Genomic DNA, 10,000 nt, shown 5'->3' with positions numbered 1-10,000 from the left:
ATTGAAGGAAATAGTTCTGTTCAATTCAGTTTTGTAGGACATCTACATTTAAATTAAAGGAAAGATGTGGGGAAAAAATAACTATAGTAAAGTTGGCTAATTATATTGTAAATAGCATGTACTGTTACTGTTGCAATGTACTGTCATTATTGTACGTATTGTGTAGTATGTAGTGTAAACACTGTTGTGTATATTAAAAAAAAGGTTAGCTAATCGGTTTAAATCACAGCAAACTGTTCTTTCTAATTGTGATTTTTATGTTGTATTGTAGATTTGCAAAAAATAAATATGTTGCTCTTTGTAGTGTGTAGTTGTGTGTCGTAGCACGAGTCAACCACGAGTCAGGTGCAATTTTCGTTAACTGAGTTTTCTGTCTTTAACTCAACTTTGAAATTACCAGGCTTCAAACTACTGCCGAAGGGAACTAAGATCTTATGGTGGTAGTTTTGTCAAGACAAGGCAAACAACAGCATAAAGTTTGCGACTACTTGCGCGTGGTGGGACATTCTTGTGAATGACATCGTTATTTCTGAGGATTGGAGAGAGAACTTAGATTGTTATACCTCCCAACTCAAATACATTTTCCGATTGGAAGAGAACGTGTCATGGGTCAAAACTCGCTAACTCCCTAGGGCGAACAAAACTCACAAACTCCCTAGGGAAACAACGACTTGAAGTTTCGACTCGCACGTGATCAGGTCGTGCACCTTTGAAATAGAGGCAAGTTCCGTGTAAAAATCCGTGTATTGTTCTATTTTGACTTGGGAGGGACCCTCAGAGTTCACTGTTTCCCTTGGGGCCAGTCATTAAGTGCTTAATGATTACGCACTACAGGTGGAGATTAGCATTTGCGAATCGTTTTCGCGTATTTGTGGAGTGGGCGGACCAATACGATTCGAAAAATGTGTGGACGCATATTTTTTCACATTCGAAGAAAAAGAATCTCCGTTTTCGGAAATATCCGGTACGTGTAGACGAGGCTTGAGTTTTGGTTTGTCGCATATCCATCTGCTTTCGTCGCTTGCAGAAAACGGGAGCGACTAGCACGTGATCGGTCAGTGACAGTGACGTACACAGTTAAAAAGTTGGAAGAGCTAGACTTTAGGAAACTTGGGTAACGCTGGTATTGTAGAAGACGAAAACTTAAAAAACGATGGTCCCCAATCATCGTAGATTTTACAGTTTTCGGACCCTCCCAGATTTTGCGAAGATATCTGAAAACGGCTGCAGTAGACGTCTGCCCTATAGATTTTGATTGCAGGTATGCAATTTAGAAGATCAACAGTACACATTTTGAGTCCCTAACAGTACGCATTTTTAAGACTGAATTTTGCGCCCACCTTCGCAGACCGACGTTGGGCGAGCTGGGAAAATCAAAAGGTTCACGATTTTTTCTGCGATGGGTACGATTGGAATGTCTTCGATTTTCAGCGTTCACAAGTCACAAATTAAAATCTGGAACAGTCGGCAAACGAAAAAAAGCGATTGTCTGCGATTCTCTCCAAACTGGAAAACGTTAAAGTGCCCCTGTGACCAAAAAATTAATTCATATTTTTCTTTGGATTTCAAAACTATGTTAACAAAGCACTAAGTGACTCACGTTTTAAGCCTTGATTTCAAAGACACCTCTTTATTTTAACTGTAATTTTCCTATTTAATGGTCCGCCATTACTAACATTATGTTCTTGAGAGAGCTGGATCGAGGAGAAAATGACGTCTAAGGCTCACTAGTTTAAGAATGCAATACGTGGGTACGCCGCAGAGTTAATATGCAGCACGGAGGTTTTGGGCTTTCAGACTTTTAAACTCACGCTCGGCGTATATAATAAGCTGCGTTCACACGCTGAAATTTTAAGCTAGTGAGCCTCTGACGTCACTTTTCCCTGGATCCAACCGTCTGAGGTCCAATCGGTCAGTTTTGAACGTGAGTAATGGCGGACCGTGTAATCCAAAACTTATACTCAAAGTAAACGGCCTTTGGATAAAAATCAAAGCTCAAAATTTTGCCAGTCAGGTGTTAAGCAAACACACTTTCAAAATCTGAAGGAAAAAAGGAAGTGTTTTTTTTTATCACAAGGGCACTTTAAGCACTGTTCAGCAAAATTAAAGGATCCCTACGATCTACTCATTCGTTTCACACTTAAGTGCGTTTCTTTACTTTCGTCCCCAAAACATTGGAATAAATCAGGGCCAAATTAAACTAACGTTTTGTGTAGGACACACCACACGATAATACAGATGCGGTTTTCTCTCCTACGCTTAATATTAACGCCTTCTATAAAGATAATTTATTCTTGGTGTGGATGAGGTATCAGTCACAGTTCCGGCAAATTGTGGCATCTGGAGATGTTGAAACTTCAGTTTCTAAACTAGGAGTAGTCTCTCCATCGTGCGAAACCGGATTATTGTTGTGTTCCATTATTGCACTGTTTTTTTTGTTTTTGTTGCTGTTTTTTTCGCCTTAATTTTTATTGCATTTAAATATATTATATTACGTCATCGGGGCCAACATTCATTTAACCTGGGTTTCCTGTGCAGTTAACTGAACCCTTGGTTGCGTGACAATTACCAGTATTGCTCTTCAGTTCAAGATGGCAAACACGACGTTTGCAATTTTCATGATCCCCATTTCAGTGGCATCTTTTCTCGGTTTGGCCCTCATAGCATATTCGATTTACTTGGTTTACGTCCACTGGAAGTACCGCCATATTCCTGGACCGAAGAGGGAGAGCTTTTTCCGAGGGAACGTGCCTCTGTTGTTTCGGCAACGTGCGAAGGGAAAAACTGTCACCGAATTGGTGGTAGACTTACGCGATATTTATGGCTCATCAGTATTATTATGGATTTATCACATTCCTATTATTTTCATATCTGACTCAGAGGTCGCAAGAAAATGTGTAGTTACTCTGAACCTGCCAAAGAATCCAAATGCTTACTCGAATTTCGGATTTCCTTTCGGTCTAAGATATGTGGGGAACGGATTGGTAACTGAAGTGGACCACGATTTGTGGCAGAAGCACAGGTCCCTCCTAAACCCAGCATTTCACCGCCGCTATTTGATGAACCTGATGTCAGCATTCAACAGTAGCTGTGACTTATTTGTCAACCACCTAAATGAAATGGCGGATGGCAAAACAGTTGTAAACATGGCAGAGGAGTTTGCTAGAGTAACGTTGGATGTCATCGGAAAGGTAATATGTTTGCAGTAAAGAATATTATTTTTAATGTTTCAGATAGTACGTACGCTGATTGGGCAATTGGCCGCTAAATTTGAAATTTTGTTGTTCAGTAAGCTACGGGTCGAAGGTTTATAGCATTAGCATAAATAGGGATGATATCTGTTCACTAACATTGCTTTGTTATTCAAATATGCCAACTGCAGGACCAAAAGACCTTTTGTTTCGACAGCCAATGAGGCTCTGTTTGGCACATTAATGACAATAGGTGACGTTAACGATATCTTTCTTCTTCAAGTGCAGAGCAAGTGGGCTTATGCAACGTCGGTTGATTGAAATTCATACTTGGCCTACAGATATTCCCTTTTTCAACATTTTGTGTAGAAGATGTTGATTTATTTTGACATAATGTAAACTGAAAGGTACATGCACATGGAAATACTGTACTTAATTGGCAAATATTTGTTTACAAGCCTTCCTTTTCTATTCATATTAAACCTATATTTACAGGTACATCCAGAATGATGTAACATCATTCAATACGGTTGCATGGGCGTTGTAATGTTGAACTAGATTACACATTGTTGAATGATGTGTGCAAGAAGAGCATCATAGGGCAAGTTATAGACGAAAGTGAGAAGTGATGCTTTCTAGGACTATTAACATGTTTGAGGAAAAGGAGGGTGGGAGGAAAGGCTCTATTGCTACCACACCAACTGATTTGAAACCAACTAGAAGGGATTATCATAATACAAATTTTTTTTTTTTTTTTTGTAAAAGCTCACACTCATACACACAAACAAGTGCAAGCACAAATTAATTTTTATAACTGCAAATTTACTTATATAAATGAATGAAATAATGGCCGCGGAGAAGCAATTAGTATTATTATTATACATTGGTGTCACAAGCTCGATTTTGATTGGCTATAAGCACGCAGCTAATTCTTGCTTGCTCTGTTTCTCTTACGTCATACCTACAGACAATAGATTTTATATATGTAGAATTGACGTCATACCTACAGACAATAGTTTTATGCATGCAGAAGTGACGTCACCCAACACACTAACCAGCAGTTCGATCAGTTTTGTCATGGCGGAGCTCAGCTCAGGAATATGCATAATAAAACAATTATTGAATTCGGTTTTCGCATGTTAGCGATAATTATCAAGGCCTCAGTTTGTGTTATCCGCCTCAGCCTTCGGTTTCAGCAGATAACACAAACTTTGGCCTTGATAATTATCGCTAATAATTGTTCAATAATTGTAAAATTTTGCAATTTGGAAAAAAAGCACAGTTATAGTCTAAACACTTTATAATAAATAATTCAATTTAATTGCATCGCTGCTCTAGATCTATGACCTTGCTTCTCTAATAATGATAGCATAAGAGGTAAAGAGATTGGTTTCATGGTTGTTTTTTGGGGGGAGTAAAGGTTTAGCCTAGGTGCTTTTGACGCAAACAATAAAAAATTGATTTTTAAAAAACCTTTTTCTATCAACGAATTTTGTAAGCAGTGTTTAACTTTCTCTGCAAGCAGAGGTCACTTTTCTTTTGTGTTTGCTGGTCTGACAAGTACATGAAAAGAAACCTATGCCATGGGTCAAAACTCACTATCATTGAACTGCCATCCACATCCTTGGATGGCGCTCTTCAAACCACATGCCCCATGATATATTTGCTGATGGTAACTTGAGCCCATTTGTGTCCAGTGATTCCTTTACGGTAATTCCGCTGTTGTTAAGTGAGCCCACATAGCGTGAGGTATTGTGATGATTCAGTCGCTAAGTTTCCACCACGCATGCTCAACAAAGTGAGTTTCGATTCATGGCAGAGGTCTCTTTTCCCATGCAACGCAAAACGAAAAGAGACTTCTGCTGGCAGGGAATGTTTAAATGAAAGAATTGTTCAGTTTTTTTTTATTCATCACTGTACTTTTTAGGACTGTAACTGGTCTTTTATTTTCAACTCTCTTAGACTTCCAAAAAACTCTTTCAAAGCTATAGCCGTGTTTTCTTTTCCATGCGCAGGCTGGGCCGCTCATCTGTGGTGTGCTAACCTGGCTTGTAATCTTTGTTGTTGGTCGTTAAGTTTTCCCAAATTTTTGTTTGTTAAATTTTTGATTTTTTTTATACACGACTCATTTGAGGTCGGAACTATTTTAATTCAAAATTTCTGAAAAATCTAATGATGCATTTGTGAGAAATTTGGTGAAACAGCCAGCAACTCTTGGTCTCAATTTTTTGGCTAATGCGTAGAATTTTGCCAGGTTCGTTGAAAGGTTTTCACTTTAAAACGTAATGGAAGTGATTTTAACCGCATTTCCAAGACCATCGTGAGAATGGAAGAGAAAAGTTTTCACCATATTTGTTTTGTTTTCCGAAAATCCGCGCTAACCGTCAATGAATACCACTGACCGAGGAAAAAATGTGTTCAGCCACCTTAAGTCAAGGAACTCTCGGAACAGCTTTAGCTGGATTCTATGCCAAATTTAGAAAAGACAGTTAGAAAAACCAGGGAGATTGAGACAGTTAAAAAGCTACAAACCTTTCTGCGGGGAAATAAAGCAGAAAACCAGTCAGCTGGTGTAAACTGAGTATCTAAAGGAAAAGGTAGTATTCACATTTTAAAGGAAGAGACCTGAAGAATTCCCTTAAAGTAAACCATGCAAGTGAACACACTTTTTGAACCATATTGCTTTTGCCTTCCACGTGTTAAAAAAACGTTGGTCTTCAAGAGACTCAAACTGCAACAAGTGTGCGTAAGTGGCTCTGTGGAAAAACGGTTGCAAGACATGACAGGGAAGGCTCTGGAATTAAGCTCACAAGGAACCAATACGAGTGGAAGGATTTTCCTGTGTGCACTTACTGAACTACAAGCTATTCAAGGAGCTGCCGAAGAGTCATGTAATGCAATAGTCAGCTTAAAGGGAAACCAATAAAAATTTAGGTAGACGTTGGTACTTGGGTCACTGTAATTCTACCAAGCTGGTACCAAAACCTGAAACCAATTCGTGAGCTCTCCAGGTCGATTAAGCCGCTAATGTGTCCATATAAGCAGAAACTGGATCCCCTAGAAAACTCTAAAGCCGATTTACAAGTGCTTGTGCTAATTTATAAATGCAGGGAAGAGGGTCAGTGGAATCACTGAAGCTGGTTAACAGAATGAAAAGTCCAGGCAACGGTGACTGCAAGAGTCATGGGGCAGAGAAATAACCCAAGTTGTTGAGAAAAGTTTGGTATCATGAAAGACAGTTACAAAACCACACTCAACAAAGATGTTTAACCCTTTGTAAAGTAACTGTTTCAAGGAAAGAGCCTCTTCCGCTTAATCCGAAGATCTAAGACGAACTTGCCGGCTGAGTGCTTGAAACGGGCACCAAATCCAGAGTCGACAAACCCACTGAGAGATGATCACCCATGCTAGTAATTTCCAAGAGTTGTGAAAAGGTTGGGGTCTGCGTAAGTAGGATGAGTAGGTTAAGAGTGAGAACCAACCTTGAGTAGGTGTGCAGGTTCCATTGTATTTGCAGAACATGACGCTAACTTGGCATTGTGGCAAATCAAGCCAGCGTGGAAATAGAGACCAATGACGACATTTATCGCACTTTGTCGGAAACCCTTCTGTGTCAATGTCCAATCTTCTGGCATCAGTTGTGGGTAACCAAACTCCAGGATATCGTGAGTCACATCCCAGATGGATTTGTGGGTATAGAATGCAACGAAGATGGTGTCTCTCCATTGTAAAGACCAGCAAGAAGAGAATAAAGGTCAGAAGCTTTTCTTATCCATCTATTCCTTGATTGCACTCACTTAAGCCATGTTGGTGCCAAAACAATACGAAAATGTAGCTGAAGTTTTGCATAATAACGGAGTTAATTTTCCCTATTGCATATTCTTTCCACCAACATGACAGCCGTGACGTCAGATGCAATCAGAGAGTTATCTTGTGTGACATTGTGTGACTTGTGACGTGTGACTTGTGTGACATTTTGACAAGTGTGAATTCATCACAGACCGGGTCAAGTTCCTTGGACAAGTCATCAGCACAAATGGAATCCTGACTGGTCCTAAAAAGTTTCAAAAGTTTGCAGAGCTACCACCTCTGCAGAATCTGTACAAAGTACTAAGACTATTTCTGGCAAGGGTAAACCAATAAGCAAGTTTTGAGATCACCTTGCAGAAAAGACAAAGAGCACCAGAGACCTCAGTCACAAGGGGAAACAGAAGGAACTGGGGAAGCGAGTTGCAGAAAGCATTCGTGCAAATCAAACCTTACCTCCTGTGAGTCCTAGTCCTGGCCAAGGAGACCAAAGTAGCGGCAGATGCGTCACCTTACGGCCAAGGCAGGCTAAGCCCTCAGACAATTCCTGGAGACCAGTATCATTTCAAGTGGCTCTGGGAGTCTAAGAGACTCTGACTCGTAGGAGTAAATCAGGGTCAAGGCAGCCGTCCTGAAAACAGACCACAAGCCTCCTTAGCACCTCTGCTGAGTACCTCGCACTGGGTCAACTTCCTCCGCGGATCAACACATTTGACACATTTGGTTCGTAGTTCTGCTAAGAACTCACACTCTGCCATGCAACTTTCAGGGATTTAAAATAAGACTTATGAGATTCCACCACAAAGAGATCAAGCATATTACAGGAAGCAAGTTGTTCGTATCTGGTGCAATTTGAGGCTTTAAGTATAGAAACAAGCCCACACGTGGTTTATAGGTCGCAAGCGAGAGATAACGGCACACACCGGAAGTGTTTTTCTCCGTGTTACCTTTTTTTCATACCCAAGGGTTCATCAACTGATGAAGATGCAAGACGAATACCCAGTCTGCAGCCCAGTCCAGAAGATCCAGTAGAGAACAAAGCAGAGAGCGGTGCATTAATGCCTTTGCAAACTGACATTGCAAAGGTGCCACCCTTAACATCTATTTTAGCAACTATACCAAGTCTTAAAGTTAGAGAAAACCATTAAGCTTTTATAGTAGTCTCTAGAATAGTAACGTGATCCAGGATTGTTTCTTGTAAAATTGTCCTCGCGAGCAAACAGGTGAGATGTCGAGTTGTTATGTGAGTCATACATAATGTGCTTGAAGATAAACGCAGGTTAGTTACTTTAAAGACAAGTTTGTTTGGCGTGTGTGGTCTATATTGACAGGAATGATCACCGAAGCGAGTCTGAGGAAAATGCTTCATATTTTGCACATTTCAACATTTCCACTGCTACAAAAGAAATGATTTAAGAGATGTCTTTGTTTCTCCGTTGTTGTTTATCAAAACATTGGGACCAGAAAATTGTCCAGATAATTGCATCCACATAATGTAGGTTCCACTGCACTCAACTTTAATGCCATTGAAGGGTTAATAAACTAGTGTTGCAATATAATACATGGTCCTGGTTAGTACTTCTTAATCAAGAAGGCTGTGGAAGATCTAAGCATTTGCAGACGTTATTACAAAGGTAGCCGGTAGTTGAATCTTTGTCCTTTCGCATGGTAGTCGCTCAAATAAATGAATGATAGATGCCTATTACCAAATAACAAATTCCCTGTGAAAACGTTTCTTAACCGAGATTTAGGAACTTGTGATTTTTAAGAATCTGAACAAAAGTCTTAGCTGCATTCTTTGAATATCTCCAGAGACCTGAACAGATCCTTGAGGAATCTTGCAAATCTTTGCCCTGATGTACCTTTTTTTCACTAACTCCTCGAAAGATTAAGGAATTATGCAAGAACTTTTAGAAGCTGATTTTTAAAGCCCCGTGCAAAGGGACACAGCGTTGTTGGGTGTTTCATGTTGCGTCCGCTTGTACACCATGTTGCATGTTGTTGCACGAAGTTTGAAACTGGTCAAACTTTTGAGCCAACAACTCCCAACTTTTTTTTTGTTCCGTGATCGCCGAAGCGTAGTGCAGAAAATGTTGGATCCGTTTGTACAGCTATTCCAACATTGTTGGGTCACGCACGCGCATTGTACATATGGTCTCCATGGAGACAGTAACGCATTAACATGGCAGCCGAATTTTGTAAGTTTACAATGTCAAGGTGGTTTCCTTCCCATAATACACTGCACGTCCTTACTTTGTTGGGACTTTTTTCGTTCGTTTGCACACAACTGCCGACAACATCCAACATTTGCCGAAGCAACATCTCCCAATAATGTTGGGAGCTGTTGCGTCTGTTTACACGGGGCATAAGAGATCTTTGGTAGGTCTTCAAAGTGGTACTATGATCAAAAAATCATTTTCTTTTTTTTCTTCAGATTTTGAAAGCGTGTTCGCTTAACACCTAACTGGCAATATTTTGAGCTTTGAGTTTTATCCAAAGGCTGTTTATTTTGACTGTAAGTTTTGGATTTCGTGGTCCGCCATTACTCACGTTCAAAACTGGCCGATTGGACCTCAGAGGGTTGGATCTAGAGAAAATGACGTCATTTACTCACTAGCCTAAAATTTCAGCGTGTAAACGCAATTTATGCAAAACACGGGTTGAAAAGTCTGAAAGCCCGAAACTCCCGTGCTGCATATTAATTAGGCCGCGTACACACGCATTCCATTCTTAAACTAGTGAGTGTTTGACGTCATTTTCTCCTCGACCCAGCTCTCTCAAGATTTTAAAGTTAGTAATGGCGGACCAATAAATAAGAAAATTCCAGCAAAAATAAACAGGTGTCTTTTTAAAATCAGAACTTAAAACTTGGGTGAGTTAGTGTTTGGTCGTAGTACCACTTTAAAGATCCGTATCAACGATCCTGCGAGGCTTTTCAAGAAGAATGTTCATAGGGTTTAATGTGACCCAATGCAAATACATATATGTAACCTCGAAAAAAT

General features: G+C 40.0%; 2 protein-coding genes across 2 annotated transcripts in view; both read left to right on the top strand.

Moving 5' to 3' along the window:
* The window catches only part of LOC137980356 (cholesterol 24-hydroxylase-like), a 10,069-nt gene extending 9,770 nt beyond the window's left edge, over positions 1 to 299 (top strand). Inside the window, exon 4 of the mRNA XM_068827769.1 lies at positions 1 to 299. This exon is cut by the window's left edge and continues 1,532 nt beyond it. The gene's annotated coding sequence lies outside the window, so the exon portion shown is untranslated.
* A 2,259-nt stretch (positions 300 to 2,558) lies between these two features.
* The window catches only part of LOC137980357 (cholesterol 24-hydroxylase-like), a 15,348-nt gene continuing 7,906 nt past the window's right edge, over positions 2,559 to 10,000 (top strand). Inside the window, exon 1 of the mRNA XM_068827770.1 lies at positions 2,559 to 3,191. Within this exon, the coding sequence (XP_068683871.1) occupies positions 2,592 to 3,191 (600 nt within the window). The 5' untranslated portion in view covers positions 2,559 to 2,591. The remainder of the gene's footprint in view (positions 3,192 to 10,000) is intronic.

The sequence above is a fragment of the Montipora foliosa genome, chromosome 12, assembly GCF_036669935.1.
Source record: "Montipora foliosa isolate CH-2021 chromosome 12, ASM3666993v2, whole genome shotgun sequence".
NCBI classification, from domain to species: domain Eukaryota; kingdom Metazoa; phylum Cnidaria; class Anthozoa; order Scleractinia; family Acroporidae; genus Montipora; species Montipora foliosa.
Note: the sequence above shows the minus strand (reverse complement) of the source record. Positions and strands in the feature narration are given on the sequence as shown.